The sequence below is a fragment of the Pleuronectes platessa genome, chromosome 22, assembly GCF_947347685.1.
Source record: "Pleuronectes platessa chromosome 22, fPlePla1.1, whole genome shotgun sequence".
NCBI lineage: Eukaryota > Metazoa > Chordata > Actinopteri > Pleuronectiformes > Pleuronectidae > Pleuronectes > Pleuronectes platessa.
This window is the reverse complement of record NC_070647.1, coordinates 9,181,115-9,198,970: the sequence shown is the minus strand read 5'-3', so window position 1 is coordinate 9,198,970 and position 17,856 is coordinate 9,181,115. Positions and strand designations below refer to the sequence as shown.

The 17,856-nt window shown below is 44.2% G+C and overlaps 1 protein-coding gene and 1 non-coding gene across 3 annotated transcripts; both read left to right on the top strand.

The window, feature by feature from the left end:
• Window positions 1–382: 382 nt before the first annotated feature.
• brd1a (bromodomain containing 1a) lies at window positions 383–17,250 on the top strand. Of its 2 annotated transcripts, none has more exons than XM_053415371.1 (13): window positions 383–989; window positions 2,534–3,944; window positions 4,363–4,519; window positions 4,851–4,982; window positions 5,081–5,209; window positions 6,272–6,584; window positions 6,669–6,986; window positions 8,613–9,212; window positions 9,827–9,968; window positions 10,634–10,767; window positions 11,854–11,963; window positions 13,376–13,530; window positions 14,927–17,250. In XM_053415371.1, exons 2-13 carry the CDS (start codon window positions 2,551–2,553, stop codon window positions 15,108–15,110), a joined length of 3,768 nt encoding a protein of 1,255 aa, XP_053271346.1. In that variant the 5' UTR covers window positions 383–989; window positions 2,534–2,550; the 3' UTR covers window positions 15,111–17,250. The 2 variants fall into 2 exon arrangements, with proteins under 2 accessions (XP_053271346.1, XP_053271345.1); XM_053415370.1 differs by having other exon boundaries at window positions 4,363–4,531.
• trnak-cuu (transfer RNA lysine (anticodon CUU)) lies at window positions 5,670–5,742 on the top strand. Its single transcript has one exon. It is a non-coding gene; the product is annotated as a tRNA-Lys (tRNA).
• Window positions 17,251–17,856: the final 606 nt, after the last annotated feature.

Here is a 17,856-nt window from a genome sequence, read left to right as displayed (position 1 = left end):
TTCACAATTATACGGGTAGCTTTACTTTGCATTTGAACCCAATTGAATAAATAATAAATAGATAAAATATAATGAACAAGTAGACCAGGGACAGAACGAATACAGATTACAAATAAAAAGAATAGAATAAAAATAAGACCGAACAAAACAATACAGTACTGAAAAATATTAAGAGCGATGCGTTCGTGTTGCGTTCAAGGTCATCCCGGGGAAACGGTATTTTCTGTGTTTATAAATCTCAACAAACAATGCACTATGATTGTATCACGAACATGTTGCTGCTGACAACCGACGGTGTCTGGTGACCTGAAGGACACGGCGAGGCTGCACCCTGGGTGGGGCTGGCCACCCGTCTTCCTGCTGCGTGCACGTGAAACACAACTAAAAGCACAGAAACACACACATCCCCTTTGAAACCCAGATCCGATGGTTGTGTGTTATAAAGCAGCTCGGCGCACAGAGAGCTACCACACAGAGACACACAGTCCCCGCAGTGATCTGAGCCCCGTGTGTGTGTGTGTGAGTGGGGATCGACATATAGTCAATGCATCGATCGTGTGACAGATGGGCCATTGTGTGGGAGCTACGACTCGACACTAAACATGACCTCCAGCGTCACACGTAGAGAGCGGAGCGTGCGGGTGGGAGTTGTCTGCTGGAAACGCATTGTTGTGTTGGGGGATGAACCGTCCGTAGAGCCGCTGCTGCTGCTGCTGCTATCCGGTCGACCGCGGCTAGCGAGTGGCTCCAGCCCCTGAATGGTCCGCGAAGCAGCCCGCCGTGCAGTCCCTCTCAGCGGGAACCCACAGGCACCCCAAAGGCCCGGTTCTCTCTTCGCTAGCAGCGGTGAAGTCCCCCAGCTCCACCCGTTGGATGAGAACACTGTGTGCGGGTACAGAGCCACTTAGCAGGCCCGCTCCCCTCTGCTTTGTACGGCTGCTGGCTAGCTCCCCTCCTCCTCGGCTAGCAAAACTGTTCGTGCACCCGAGGTACGTGCTTTGGTTCATTTGGCCCTTTTACTTAATTGTTCAAACAAGTGATTCCACGAGTGACATGTTTAACTCCACACCCTGGGTTTGACTTTACTAGCGGACGTACAGGGAGAACTGTTATTTTTCTTTGACGCCATTTGCTCCGTCTGCGAAGGGGGAAGCTAGCTCCACTCGCTAGTCAGCAGGCTAGCTAATGTTTTTGTTAGCAATTGGGCCACTTTGGACTGCAAGGCGGGTCGTGGGAACAGAACAGGGGGCGATTGCACCTCTGCACCAAACGGACAAGTGCGAACTCCTGCACGGTGTGATCCAGATAGCACGGGGTGGCCGCCTCCCACCGCGGTTAAATGCCCCCGACACCAGTGTGTGTGTCCAGGAGCTGGCTAACAACACAACAGCTCATCACATAGTTATTCACTGGGGCTAGAGGCATCAATGGAAGTTGCCCCTTCCCTTTCCTCTCTTTGTCAGCTGAGTTTCAAACTATCATGCACTCAGATCACTTGTTGACAGTGTTTTTATAGTTTTGTTTCACAGTAGAATCAGTTTCTGTCTCGTGTAAAGCCGATGTTCTATCAGCAAAGTAACATTAAGCAAGCTACAATATGTTTTAGAGTATTTGTTATCTTACTGAAAGGTTTTGCATTGTATTTACAGTCTTTATTCATGATTCTGAGCCATGTTGTGCACACATAGATTCTCTCATATGATATTTTGCGCTGTGCCAAGTGGAAGTCTATGTCTTTAGCAAATTGCCACCACACAATACTGTATCTCTGTGTCTTTTGAGTTTCTTGGCCCTCAAAGTGCAGCTCCTCTTGTTTTATCCGGAGACCTTTTCAAACATTAACATCGGAAAACAGGGTCCAGACGCTCTCTGGACTTTCTCACTTATAAAGAACGTGGCAGGAGCATGTCCAGGTCATATGCATTCACAATAATAGTAAAACCGAGGAGTGGTTTCTTGGAAGAGGATGCAGGAGGCAGGACATGATTTATAAATGGCACTGTAGTAAGCTTGGTGGTGTTGTTTACAGCTGGCGTCAGCCCTCATCACCAAAAGCTCTCGAATGTCCTTGTCTTTTCAAGTGGAGGAATCTTTGTCAGCGTGTTCTACGTGGATCACACCCCTTTTTAATCAAGAGATACTTGTTTTCTTCCAGTTTTGTGTCTGTTGCAGGTTACACTACATTCAGTGATACAGGCCACAATTTACAAGACCATGTGAACTGATACTGATTTGAGCACTAAAGCTTGCAGTGTGAATTTAGTGTTTGAAATTACATCAGCAGGCCAAGTTCTTAGGAGATTTTCCTGCTGCATTTACACATGGTATTACTCAGATATTTCATAAGGGGGCTGGCAGGAATAGTTCCGGAGAATATCGAGAGCAACTCACTCAGACAGTTGTGTCCTCACATACAGCCCCTCTGGATAACCTCAGGGAAATGTCTGGAGCTCAGTGCGTGTCAATACTTGACCCGGATAAAATACATGTATGCAGATTTCTAACTGTGCCGCTCCCCACTCTGTCTCCACAGCAACACGGAGCGTCAGGATGAAGAAGAAAGCTCGGCAGCACCGGGTCGCGGTGCCGCAGAGGCCATCGTCTCCCATCATGCCTTCCCCCAACAAGCAGATCCTGACTTACGCCCAGGCGCAACGCATAGTGGAGTTTGACATTGATGGCCGCCTCCATCGCCTCAGCGTCTATGACCGGCTGGACGTGATCTCGGATGAGGACCCCATGGCGCAGGAAATGATGGAGTGCACCAGTAATAAAGAGAATGCTGAGAAACCACAGCAAGTCCTCCTGAGGTCAGTTAGATTAAAAAACAACCAGGAGAAGAGAAACGCTGCACTGGGCATCACTAGTCATGGAGAAGGGGCTGGGCCACAGGCCAGCGCTAATGTCGGCCCAAAGCTTCCAGAGCCGAAGTTCCGTGCAGTGGAATATAACCTCCCAGCTGTTCCTAAGCGTCCAGCCACGTTTTATAAATACATAGAGAAAACCGAGGAAGAGTTAGATGAGGAAACAGAGTATGACATGGATGAGGAGGATTACGCGTGGCTAGAGTTGGTGAATGAAAAACGGCGAAGCGAAGGAGCCAGCCAGGTCTCCCACAATGTCTTTGAGTTCCTTGTTGACCGCTTTGAGAAAGAGCTGCACCTGGAGAGCCTGGATCAAGGCTGTGAAAAGCAAGCCGCCATCGACGAGGACGCAGTCTGCTGCATCTGCATGGACGGCGAGTGTCACAACAGCAACGCTATCTTATTTTGTGATATGTGCAACGTCGCTGTGCACCAGGAATGTTACGGCGTGCCCTACATTCCCGAGGGCCAGTGGCTGTGCAGACACTGCCTCCAGTCACCCACTCGGGCGGCAGACTGCATCCTTTGCCCCAACCAGGGTGGAGCGGTGAAAAAGACGGACGACGACCGCTGGGGCCACGTGGTGTGCGCCCTCTGGGTCCCGGAGGTCGGCTTCTCCAACACCACCTTCATCGAGCCCATCGACGGTGTCAGCCACATTCCTCCGGCCCGCTGGAAGCTCACCTGCTACCTCTGCAAGGAGAGAGGGGTCGGGGCGTGCATCCAGTGCCACAAAGCCAACTGTTACACTGCCTTCCATGTCAGCTGTGCCCAAAAGGCAGGCCTCTTCATGAAGATGGAACCCATCAAAGAGGTGACAGACACAGGGGAGCCTACGTTCTCTGTGAAGAAAACAGCCTACTGCGGAGCTCACACACCTAGTGGGTGTGTGAGGAGGCCGCTTACAATCTATGATGATGCCAAACCCAAAAATGGACTATGTAGGAAAATGGACAAAGGGAGAGCCTCTGGTAAAGGTCATTCAAAAGGAAAGAAAAAGAGTAAGAGTAAAAAGCCTGAGCCTGAAGTTGAAAGTGAAGCTGCAACGCCTGCTACTGTGCCTACTTTTCCTGCTCACAGGTACACACAAGATTTAACTTGTTAATAATGGATGTGTTGTGTGAGTCGTATTTGGTTTGGTGTCCCATATGTCCCATACTCTGTTAAACCCATCGTTTTGGCAGCTGTCTTTCGGAACGATATGTAGATGTTGTACAAACACTAGTTGTATCAGGCTTTGATCACATGACACTGGCTACTATTTGCTTTCCCCAGTGATCTCTTTGCTCTGTGTCAACTGCTGTCTAAATTGTGTGTAGCTGTTAAGTTTGATGTTTCTCTGAAAAATACAATCAAATGTAGCCAGCCACAGATTCCGTGGTCGACTTCACTGATAAAACTCTGCCAGCAGCAAATAACATTGAGTGTTTGAGATTAGATGTGTGGCTCTCTCTCCCAGGTTCTGTCCCTCTTATACCCGTCTTCTTTACTCCTCCAGGTTACAAACAATTCTCAACCAGGTGTCAGTCCAGAAGAAGAAAGCTTTTGTGGAGCTGGTCCTAAATTACTGGACACTGAAGAGGCAATCTAGGAACGGGCTTCCTCTCCTGAGACGCCTTCAGACAAGCCTGCAGTCCAAGAAGAATGCACAACCGGTTTGTTCATCTGTCAGTCAACCCCAGAAGGCTTTCAGTCTTCATTTTGCTTTTTTACCAAAGTACCAGTAGCTGGTAGAACTTGATGCAAGTTTTTGGATAATCCATTATTTTCACACATTTTGTCAAGCCTAGGCAGAACTTCTGTTAAGATGTTTGATAAAGTATGTATAAATGCCTGCGTCTGCATCAGTTGGCCATAAAGTATTATACGAGCTTGCTCTGAGGAAAAATGTGTTTGCCCTGAAACCTGTATATATTATGCAAGTAGTTTCGTGTTCTGTTCCATTCCTGAATGTATGTTTTATTTTTATTTTAATGTCTTCTCCAGAAGCAGAATGAGGAGGAGAGCAGAACATTAAAAGACCAGTTAAAGGAATGGCACCGACTCAGACACGACCTGGAGAGGGCCCGGCTGCTGCTGGAGTTAATCCGCAAGCGGGAGAAGCTCAAGAGGGAAGAGGTAGAAGTGGATGCATGGATAGAGTCGACAGACTATTTTACTACTTGTCAGAGAAAATCCGCTTAATAAAAGAGTTTTCCTTTTGTGCTGTGTTGTAGATGAAGCTGCAGGAGACTCTCCTGGAGATGCAGCTCACTCCCTTCAGTATTTTGCTCAGAGCTCTGTTGGACCAGCTTCAAGCTAAAGACCAGGCCAAGATCTTCATCCAGCCAGTTGATCTTTCTGAGGTAAATTAACCACAGAATTATTTTCCCTTTGTATGCCACAAATACTTCCATATTGCCGCTTACCAAGTTTCATATTTCAGAATATGTGTTTTTTTGTCTGTGACTGAAGCAAGTTGTACATTGGTATTGAGGTGCAGAATTCACAGTGTCTTCCTTGTAAATATCAAACCATTGAGCTTCTGGACAGACATAGCTGACTTTAAAGGTTTTCTGATTCCAAAAGGAACTCTGTCCTTCTCTGTATCTATTAAAAGTTACACCCGCATCACAGGGCTGCACCCAAACACATCACAGAGGTTATCACTGCCGGCTCCACGCCACAAGATCTGATCATAGTGACCCAGGATATCCACCCCCGCTCCTTGTGTAGTCAGTGTCGCAATGGAATGTGTAACATGAGACCGAGGTCTTACGACAGAGGATGCCGGTTGTAAAACCTGACGGATGTGTGGCGAGACAGGCCCGGCTAGCTCAGTCGGTAGAGCATGAGACTCTTAATCTCAGGGTCGTGGGTTCGAGCCCCACGTTGGGCGCTGTTCTTTTCTCTGAATTGCATCACGTCACTCTTAAAATCATTATTATTACATGTCATTTTTTCATCATTTTATTTGTTAGTTTTGCATCTGTAGAAATATCTGTTGGTAATGATCCTCATGAAGTTCAAAACTTTTAATATTTAGCTAAAATATGGAATCGTATTGTTCTTATTGAATCTCTTAAGATGCAATTGTACAAGCTGTAAAGGATTCATGCACAGACATGAAGGAATTTATATGCTCTACTGCAATGTTTCCCGAAGTGTGGGCTGTGGCCGATTGGTGGGCACTTGAGGTATTGCAGGTGGTTCTCAGCCTGGGCTATAAAAACTCTTCTTTCAGCAAATTCATTAAAATGTGCATTGTTTGGTTAAATTTTTTAATTCAACATATATTTAAATATGTATATCATAAAGTAGGATTTTTTATTATTTCAATCATTGATATGATTATTTAAGATTATTTATAGGTTTTAAGAATAAAATCATTTTACTTCTTCCATCATATTTGTCTTCCGTCCACTTAGGTGCCCGACTACCTCGACCACATCAAGCACCCAATGGACTTCTCCACCATGCGGCAGCGCATTGACGCCCAGGCCTACAACAACTTTCAGCAGTTTGAAAGCGACTTCAATCTCATAGTGGAAAATTGCATGAAGTATAACTCAAAGGACACCTATTTCCATCGGGCCGCTGTTCGTCTCAGAGATCTGGGCGGGGCCCTGCTCAGAAAGGCGCGTCGTGATGTGGAGAAAATCGGCTTTGACACGGAGAGCGGCATGCATCTAGCAGAGGCTCCGGAAATTAAAACATCAACATCCTTTTCCTGGGAGGACGGTAAGGGCAGCAATAAAGATGCATATCTCTGTGATACTTCCAGGGCAAGGAATATTCATTAGATGTGTTTAATTCTTTCCTTAGTGGACCGCCTACTTGTACCAGCCAATCGGGAGCATCTGCCTCTGGACAAGCAGCTGCAGCAGCTACTGGAGAAGTTTGACCTGACCTGTGGCATGAAGTCCAGCCCCTCCCGCAGCAAGCGAGTCAAGCTCCTCAAGAAGACCATCAACGACGTGCGCAACGAAATGAGCCTAAAAAGAGTCGTACCCTCCCACCGCCACCACTGCTCCTCCTCAACGACTCCCTCCACATCATCCTCATCGGCTCCCTCCCACCCAGAGAGGGGGAGACCTAAAGAGGAGAGACCAAAGTCCAATAGACATTTTCCAGACGATGACCGTAGGTTTGAATTCATTCTGTGGTTGACTCTGTGCTCGTCATCCAGCTTCCTTCTCTTTTAATGAGAATCACATCCCCTCAATATCCTGAAACGCATGTCAGAGATTAGCCCCCTAGCCCAGACCTGACCTCTTAAGAGCAAAACACTCGAATAACATAATCATTTCCAAATGTGCCTGAAACATGAGAGTGTAGTTGTCTTGTTGTTTCCAGCGCTCTAACATTAGACTGGTTCCTGCCTCTGATTTGCTGCCCATATCTCAGACTTGTTTAGGGATTTGAAGAGAATGAAATGGGGATTAAATCAGATTATCAGGCTACTACATAGTGTAATTATTATAAATCCCTGCCCTGTTGTACAGAGGTGAGCATCTGCTCGTTGGGTAAATCTGCTAAAGTAAACAGTGCTGTTCTTGTTATTTATTCATTTATTCCCTAAAACCAGAAACAAGAGCGACAAATCCATTATAAACATGTTTTAACCTAATTAACCCCATTTAATATAAATGGGGTTACTAGTGCAAATATGATCTGTAATAGTCTAGATGAAGATTTTTCAGTGACATTTGCACACACCTAAGATTAAATTAAATTAATTAATCTGCAGGTTTGGTTTCTCTTCTTATGCTATAGATTCAAGTCTTATTCAATGGGATGTAAAACTAAGATAGAAGAAGATACAGTCAATATATGAATAACAAAGGTGGGTTTTTAGCTTCAATTATACATTTATAGTTTTAGAATGAAAAAACTAAACTAGATGAGTCGACTCTGCATAAATCAATGACATGCATCCATATAGTGGATAATTACAACATAAAAATCTCCATCAACAGCAGCATAAAAGCTTTGGTTCCAAATGATTGAACCAGTTACAGCTTCCAGTTTCCATAAAGATGATGTTGTTGATGTGGAGAGCAGGTGTTACTGTTGAATCCCCAAAACATCCCTGTGCGTCCTTGTGGAACCCTGTAAAAATCCAACGAACTATCTCATCCACCCAAAAAAACTCCTGCTCACATTTGTAAACAAGGTCATAAGAAAGTGATTGTTCAGCTTCACCCGCTGCGTCAATGCAGACGCTTCCTCGAGCCTCAACCCGCAGCACTCGCTGAGTTGCATTAAGTCGGCTGAAGACGGTATTAGAATTAGCTAGTGGAGGGGAAAGAAAGAAGAAAGTCATTTTGTTCTCATTTTTTATTCATTAAAGTGCCTCAGTGTTATGCTAAACAGGCCCTAGTTTTACTTACATGACAAACCCGAAAGCCAAATGATGTAATGCCGTGTCAGCGTTTCTGCAAACACAAGGACTAGGTGGATGTTACAGCACAACACTGGGGGTCATTCTTTGTTTTTTGTCACAGACTTTTGTTGTACTTGTTGTATTTTGTACTTTTTATGAACAGCTTTATACTATTCTTCCAAAAATACTTCTGTAGTTTATCTGTGCAGTCAATCCTTTACCAAGAAACATCTGTCTGTAGAACATAAAACAACTTTGCAGTACTTCTCCTAAACTAAACTAAACTAATCCTAAGAAGAGTTGAACCTCCTGCCGAGGCCCCAGAGTCCCCTAGTGAAACATTGGAACCGCATTTGATTGATTTCTCTTCTCCTCCCTCACAGGTGACAAGTGTCTTCCTCCCAAACTGGAGCCTTCAGACTCCATACCCCCCCATATCCACTCAGACACAGACCCCGAGCCCCCCACCCTCAGACCAATCGACGACGGCCCAGATTGCGATGACAAGGCTCTCTCCAAGCGAGTCAAGTTTGACGCACAGATCCCGGACCTACTCTCCTCCACGCCACGCCTCAACGGCCACTCGCGCGATGGCCTCCAAAACTCTTTGCTGGACGGAGACGTGAGCGTGGTGGCCACGTCGACTCTCGCCGAGCCCACAAGGACAGTGAGCCGCCGGACAGCCGTGCTCTTCCGCAAGTCGAAGGCCGCCAGTTCCCACAAGCCCCAGCGGAGCAGAGACGAGGGGGGTGGCCGCGTCAACAGAAAAGATGTCCAGAGGGGGGAGGAGGAAGACGAAGATGGCGCGCAGCTGGGTTCCCAATCCTTCCTGTCAGTGGTCATACCCAGGCTGGAGACGCTGCTGCACGGCAAGAAGAGGAAGAGAAGCGGCAGCGGAGACAGCGAGGAAGAGGAGGAGGAGGGGGGAGAAGAGGGGGAGCATGAAGAGGACGGGGAGTCTCCCATGAAACGGCTCGACACTGGTAAGAAGTGAACAGAGAAAAATATCCTGCAAGAAGTTCGGTCTGACCTTTTCAGGTTCTCAGGCGTTTAAAGAATTGTCCATTCTTACACAGTGGAACCAATTTTTTTTTTTTTAAACACCTGCTTAAATCAGTACAACAGTGTTCTGCTTTACGGCCAACTGCTCATACCGGATGTACAAATGTTGCAATGAGCTGTCACCCTGCTTTTACAAAGAGCCACAGACAAATTCCAAACTTCAGTAAATAACAACCTGTGGATACCCCACATCTGTTCTGAGTTTGACTGATCATCCTGTTGGTCACACACACATATCAACATGTGGCTCAGGCTCATTGTTATATTTCTATCATTTGTCAGGAATTTACATAATATGCTGCTAGTGATTATTTATTGTTCATTTACAGGATATATGTCACCGAATAATGCATTTTTTAAATGTGTATGTATTCCCTTTTATATCATTAATTTCTATACTCGTACATTTCTGCATTTCTCTCTAATATTTCGACACCGTTTCATAAATCTTAAGGACTCCTATTATGATTTAGTTGTGTCTGCAGCAGCACAGTGACGACCAAGACTCCTAGTGTTCTCCCCTGTGCGCTCTCAGGTCTGTCGAGTGGTTTCCTGGAGGTGGAAGAGGAGAAGGAGCTGGACGAACCCAGTCGAACCAGCAGACCTGTGGAGCCACGAAGACGCTGTGCCTCCGAGTCCTCCCTCTCCTCGTGTAGCAGCTTGCCAGGAAGCACCAGGTAATCCATCAGATGAAGAGAAACAACTCCTGTCATCACTGAGGAATTGGCAGCAAAACATAAAGGAAGAAGCTGTGAATAGTTTAACACTGGCCTGGTCGATGCAGGTTGTTCACACGTACAGATTCAAACATTCACTTGGATTAGACCTGGGCTTTGCAGCTCCGCGCCTCCTGCTGAGCTCGACAGACTCCAAATGTGCCCAGCCTCACTGCAGGGCAGAATTTAGAAGAGGTGAATATCCTAGGATGCTGTGCAAGTGTAAACCAGGCAAGACTCAAGTACAATCAACCGGATTCCAATGGAAGTGTATGCTCAGTTGTTTAATGCTGAACTCCACTGCGTGAACTTCAAACGAGTTTTAAAACTTTAAATAAATGAGGGAAAGTTCATTGCTGCAGGTCTCCATGTCTATAAGTAGTTAGCGAGACATAAAGACACTGTAGAAACAAATCTCTCCTGGTGTAGGTCTGTGAGGTTGTGGCAGAGAATTCAAGTAACCTACACAACACAACACACACAAATACAGACTCACAAGAGGCCAGATCCTGTCAGCTGCTTTAAAGCTGTTCGTCCGACACATTGCACACTCAGTCATGGCACCTGAAGTTTTCTTTCTATACTTGACCTCTGTTCTGTGTGTTTGTCTTCTGTCTCGTTCCCAGCACCATTCTCAGTCTTCCAAAATGTGGGAAGGGAAAACCTGCCTTGGTCCGGAGAAACACTGTGGACGATAAGAGCGAATTAATCGCCTGCATCGAAACCGGGAACTTTGCAAAGGCAGCACGAATCGCTGCTGGTAAGTTGTGTGAAAACAAACTACATGTATAGGGAGGGAGGGTTAACATTTTAGATACAGATCTATTTTATTAAATGAAATAAATATTATTATAAAGCTCAATAAAGTGTTTTCTTGTGAAATATTTCCATTTAATTGATGATGGAATTCTGTTCTTTATTGCTCCACACCGACAATTGAAGATACCAGGGGTCGATAGTCAATAGTAAAGCGCTATAGACGTTTTTTACATTCAATTAACATGTTTTACAAAGAGCCCTCAAATGTGGTTATTAAGATATTTATTTCATTCAGTTTCTTATTGCGTTTCAGCCAAAATACACACAATGTGATAAGGATAAGAATGATTAGTCAGGTATTGGATGAATCGAAAATTATTCTGCAGGTGTCTGTAACTTTTCATTTTAACCTTCTCTGTGATGACAATGATGTTAATTAGAAGACGAATACAAATTTAAATAATTAATAGGCAAACAAGGCATTAGAGTGAATTGGAAAAGAAGACAAGACAGAGACACTCTTTTTATCATTTGCAATTGTGCCGTTGTTTCTCTCCAAACCCAACTTTTATATTAGATGTCAAGTTGACAGTAAAAGAGGCAGCCAGTAAGGGGCTGTGTGTATCTCCAGATGTCAGCAGGTTCTGTAAATGTTAAAATGCCTCAAATATCAAGCAAACAACCGGAGAATTGGCTTTTTATTTCATTCTGGCTTCAATATAATTTTCCTCTTGAAAACTCTTATTCTAATGAACTTGCGGACACCTGGTGTTCACACAGGGCTGGAAATTCAAAACAGCCACCAGCCAAATTCTCTTGTCTTTTTTGGCAGTGACCGGCGAGTCCCTGCACTCTGCCCGCCACCTCGGCACGTAACCAGTCAGCATCTGGAGAGGCTCCCCTCATCTAAAGTCCACATTTGGCTGATTAAACAACACTAATGGCTGATAAATATCAATATCTGTCGGTCACCGCCGGTCGTACCGTGTGCTCCTGCACTTTAAAAGCATGGCTTTAGGAAATGTGTCTTTCTGTGCGTGTTTGAACCCACACTTAACTTTGTCTGGTGTTGTTCCCGCTTCCATAGAGGTTGGCAACAGCAATATCTGGATGCCCGCTAGTGCTGCAACCGTTACATTGGAACCCTTAAAGCTAGTTTGGGCCAAGTGTAGTGGATACCCTTCCTACCCAGCCTTGGTGAGTGCTTGTGGTCCTTTCACTCCGATGTTCTGTCCTCATCGCTTCTCTTTGTGGGAGACTCTGACTCTGGCTACGTTTACATGGACACTAATATTCAGACTGTTGACCTCACTCAGAATCAGACATTGTTTCCATTATGATGGTTACATGAGTTTCTAATAGAATATTCTATTCATATTCCTGTTTTCGGGCTGTCAGTTTTTCCAAAAATCGAGTTTAAGCGAATTTTACATGACACATAATTATTTAGAGTGTGCCCCCCCCCCCCCCTTGGGAGCACACAGTCAGACAAGGTTGAACACTTGGTGTTGCTCTGCTCTGTGGTTCCTCCTCGACTGCTGCTAACAGGTGAACCCATAGATTTGTGTAATGGGACAAAGACGACAAACAGCATCGTCTTCAATTGTTACTTTGTCGTCTACGGTGGAGAAAACAAAACACTTCCACAACAGAACATCACTGGCTTACTCCACTGAAAGGTCAAAGGGTCAAGCTGATGGTGAGCACCCTCTGCTGGATCAGTAGACAAATTACTTCCCACAGCCTGACGGCTTCAAGAACTTATATTTTCAATTCAAACAAATCATTAAATACGAAATTTCCCCCCAATGTTGGAATAAGTGTTAATATTTCAAATAAAAGGCGACAGCCCTGTCTGGTTTAAATGCTACGGAGCATTTTCTAAATATGACTCCCATCATTACGTCCAACTTTATTTATCAACTTATTCCTCCAGTTTTAAAACTCAAACCTGAAAGCTTTATATACGATCCCATATATTTTTTTGTACTCCATTTGGGCGTTTTCCTTATTTTCTAATTTTGCAAAAAATCTTTAACTCCTTTTTATTTTCCAATTTTGTTCAAAACCAGGTCATGCGTCGTCGAGAAGTTGGTAAACTGTTGATGTCGTTGCCCTGAAAACCCCAATAGGTTATACTGCAATTAATACGTATACATGTTTACGTGTTATACTGCAATTAATACGTATACATGTTTACGTAATTTCACTAATGTCCAAATACTACTTATGTCTTGATTTGACATTATTTATCCTGAGTAGTGAGTATGACCTTATTCATGTTAAGTCTCCATGTAAACAAAGTTAGACTCACAGGATGAAGAAGTAGCTTTTCTTTCAGTGAAAAAGCTCTGTCTTTCCTCTAGGTGGCAGCGTTACATTGTTAACCAGTTTAATTTGACCTTAGTATGGAAAGGAAAATTGAGTAAAGAATGTTATTGCCACAAGCTGGTTGCGTGCGTGTGTGTGTGTGTTCGTGTGTGCGCGTGTGTGTGTGTGTGTGTGTGTGTGTCTTAAGTCGTCTTTATTGTATACTAGAGTGATTCTGTGTGTTAGCATTCACGAGGGAGTGTGTCTTACCCCCCCACGCCTCCCCCTGCTGTGTGTAGATCATCGACCCCCACATGCCGCGAGTGGGCTGCCAGCACAACGGGGTGTCCATCCCCATGCCCCCCATGGACGTGCTCCGCGTCGGCGAGCAGATGCAGTACAAAGCCGAAGAGAAACTCTACCTCGTCCTCTTCTTCGACAACAAGCGCAGCTGGTGAGTGTCGCTCTCTCCCTCTCTCCCAGAAGAGGTTCTTAACAAGGGTAAACCCATCAACCCGCCTGTCATCCCATCATTATTCTCTCGTGCCTGCGTGACATCGAGTTGTCAGGAGTCGACAAGTGGCTCACGCTTCAAGAGGCGTTGGAAAAAAAGTTACCTGTGCTTTCATCACCAGGAAAATGGTTTTCAGTCTTTTACAATGGAGCTTCTGTGTTAGAGGGATTTTCTTTAACTTGGGTATAGAAGGTGAACTGGTTAGATTTTGGTGCTTGGAGGTGAAAGGTCAAAGTCACAGTGACCTCATGTTACTGTGAAAGTGATCAATTCAGTGTGGCAGAAAGAAATCTCTACAGGTAGTTCAAGCTCAGCAGCTGAATCACATTCCTATTCTTGTATCCCTGGTTTTCTTGAAGCCACTGTAATTATTCTCTATCCTTTCTTTCTATTTCCTGCCCTCAGTTAATCTCTGCCATTAAACCCCATGCTTCTCTCATATTTACTCTGGGTCTCTGCAGATGATTTAAGTACAGCATTCACAGGCACAATAGTAGAGCCATGGTAGTTTTTAGGTCGCTATTACCTTAATGTAGCAACCTTATATGAAGGTAATAGACTATTATAGTCGAGTACCAGGAATTGTTTTAGCGAACCAGGTATTTTCATCCACATCTACACAGCATCCCTGAAATAACCTGATGTTGGTGCATACTTATAATGATTTGTGTTCACGTACGCAGCTCTAAGACCTGCTCTGGAGTCTGTGTGTGAGAACTCAAACGTCTGAGTCCGTTGTTCTGGTAACTTTACCTCTCAGGCCCCTTGTAAAAGGTCAGAGTGAGCCCATGTGAGAATACAGCAATGACAAAAAAACGTCATAATTCAGTAATTTTGTTGGCTTCAGTTACAGCTGAGGCTTAAAAGGTAGTTCCCCTGTGTGACAACATATATGTAGATTATGCATAAACAAGGCAAAATCGATTGAGCTTCATTTTGTAGGAATTTTACTTAAAATAAAATCCAAATGACAACAAAATGTGAAAAATAGAAGATACAGTCAAGATAAAAACAGAAAACTTATGTATGAACCACATTGGTGAAAAATAAAAACAAAACGCCAGATTCCTTATGAATAAGCCCTCTTGTGAAATAGGGTTTGAGGAGTGATTTAAAACATGACATGGACTTTGTTTAGTTACATTATTCTAAAATGAAATATACAAAGACACAATCTAATGAATCTGGATGAAAATAATAAAATGGACTCCTATATGGTTTATAACTCTTTATATGCAGTTCTGTGTAGTGATTCCTCTCAATTGATGAGGAACACATTTGACCTTAGCTGCTGCCCAGGTGATTAAAAGTGGATGCTTGTTCCTCCCCCCCTCAGGCAGTGGCTTCCCAGATCCAAGATGGTTCCTCTGGGGATGGACAAGACCATCGACAAGATCAAAATGATGGAGGGACGCACGTCCAGCATCCGCAAGGCGGTCCAGATCGCCTACAGCCGCGCCATGAACCACCTGAGCATCGTGCAGGACGAGCCAGTCAGCGACCTCAGCGACGTGGACTGATGACGCTAGCTTGGCCTGCCTCACACACACACACACACACACACACACATGCAAACTTGTACCTCTCCTCTACCAAATACCCTCCCCTCCACCCCACTCTCTCTCTCTCTCTCTCTCTCTCTCTCTGTCTCTGCAGGAGACTCAAATGTTTACTGGGCACCTGCTTTAACAGGTGGGGTCTGCTCCTCCATTCCTACTCGTACACACTCCCCCTACCATGTGCCGATGGGATACGGCTGCTGCTGAAATGAATGTGTCTGTCTGTCCTCTCCACCTCCAGGCTTGTAACTGCGCTCAGAGACTGCTCCCCCCCCCCCCCCTTTTTTTCTTATTTTGTCACTCCCACCGTCACTCCACCAATCATGTCACTGTCATTTTCATTTATCGCTTCGGGGCATAAAAACACCGTAGTGATTGATTCCGTACATTTCTGATGTGTCCAGGGTATCATGACTTGCTAGTGAGACAAACCGTTAACCACCGGTTGTGGTATTTTTGGCTCCTGCTGATTCATTTCTCAACTTGGGCTACATCCACACTCCTACGCTGTTGTTTGAAAACGCCTTCTCTGCCACGGATAGGCCTGGGGTCGCTGTTGAAACCCATTACTGTTTCCTGACAGGTGGAAACACAGATGTTTGGAAACGATGGTGTAAACACTCAGCCGGTCACTGATTGCGTCTTTTCAATCAGGATTTAGCCTTCGCTGATTCGTCGGGCTCCTTTCACGTGACCCCCCCCCTTCCTGCATAAAACAATCCGCCTCAGCATCGGCTACCAGTCCGGAACGCAAGATGGATAATCACTGACAAGCATTGCTGACCCTGTAGTCTTTGCCAACAGCTGTTTTATATGGAAGGTATACACCCGCTTACATGTGGAGGAGACAAACGCTTCACAGACGGGAATTAAAACTGATACGGAGCCAACACGCACGTGGACAGAGATCGTTTGAGTTCGGAAACGCTGCTTTCAAAGGAAAGCGTGGCAGAGTGGTTGTAGCCTCGGTCCGTTATTTCATTGTTTTCGTTACGAGTTTCATTAAAAAAACGAAGCATCTAGTAGCTGATAAAGCAGCTAAAGTGGATTCAAATCAAATCATGGTCATTTCCTGCCTTCACGAAGGCTCTGCAGTTGTGTTAAATCATCTGTGTCCAAAGCTTCTGTTTATGTTTAACATTTACGTACTGACGTCATCTCCATTTACAGAATCTCTTCCTTTTGTATTTAAACTGTAAATAACATGTACAGTTGCCTGATACTAACTTATTTTGTAGTTTTGACAGAAATGGGTACTGCACAGGAGTTTTTCTTAGTATTTATACTTGATTCATTCTCGGTGACGAGGGCTGTTTTTGCCAACGCTGTGCGATCCAGACGAATAAGAAGCCTTGGTATTAGGGAGATTAGGGCTAAAATGTCATGCTCCTGAAACGTATGAAAGAAATCCCTTCATTTTTTTAACTTATTGAAGTTTATAAGCATAAGCTTCCATTTGGCATTAATCCTCTTTTTGTATAAAAAAAATAGTTTTAGTACATTTTTGTTCATATATATATATTTATATCATTTTTGAATACATGGTAAAAAACAGTATGTGAAGCTCATACAGGCAGTCTGATGTGGACACAGAACGTATAATGTTCTCAAGAAACCAAAAATGTTGCTACCCAGATGTTTTTGTTTTGCCAATTCTTTTTCCTGTGTGACGTGTGAAGTTGTTGCCAAAAAAAAGTGTATTTTTTACGTGCTGATACATTTGACTGTTACTTGGTTTTTGCTGTATACGTAGGGGAGATGCTGCCTGCGTTAACTTATTGTAAAGTACTTGCATTACTTTATATTCCGAGGAGAGACGTGAAGACTTGATTGTGGTAAAGTGGCACATTTTATGGTGGCTACTTGCCTTCTTTTTAAGTAACCCCCTGTTTTTTCTAACCTTTTTTTTGTAGTTGTAGACTGAAAGACTTTTTTCATTTTATACTATTGCCTATTTCTTTATCTGGGTAGCATTTGGGTAGTTTTGGTATATTTCATTTTGTACTCAAACTAGTCGTTTTTTTCAGGTCATACTGAAATATCGCTGGGACTGTTTTTTTTGTAGCAAAGCAAAAAATAAACATTCAAATAAGAACATGTACCCTCTTCTCCTTTTCTTGCATCGGGAATTATTCATGTTCCTCTCTGTTGTTCAAATAAATGTTTCAGGCATCCGCAAACTCACGACACAATCAAATAACAAAAAAAAACTAATTTCCCAAAAAGCCAAATTTGAATTTATTATTAGATCTAATGTTCTTGAGTCTTATCTGGTGAACGAGAGAGAGACCTGGGACTGTTTGTCCTTCATGCTTGGCGGAGGACGGACACTAATTCAACCCACCACTTGCCATATGGCCCAGGACCATGCTCATCTACTCCGCTGATGATTGTCCACTTACATTGCAAATGGTGTGCTATAGGCTGCCAGCTACATAATGTGGAGGGTTAGTTGATGAACTGTGACGGAACACATACAAAACATGATCTTTACAGGCTGCAGCTCACTTTGCATGTGCGCAGACCACTAGGGGGCACAACTACAACTATAATAATAAAAACACAATAAGAAGTTATTGTTTTAAATCATTCCCCTGTTTGTAATTCTCTGAAATGACAAATCAAGTCTACCAGTTGGATTCCTGTGATTACTAGTGAACCCATAGGGAGGATGATACATTGTTGAAGCTTATAGCTCCAAGAGATG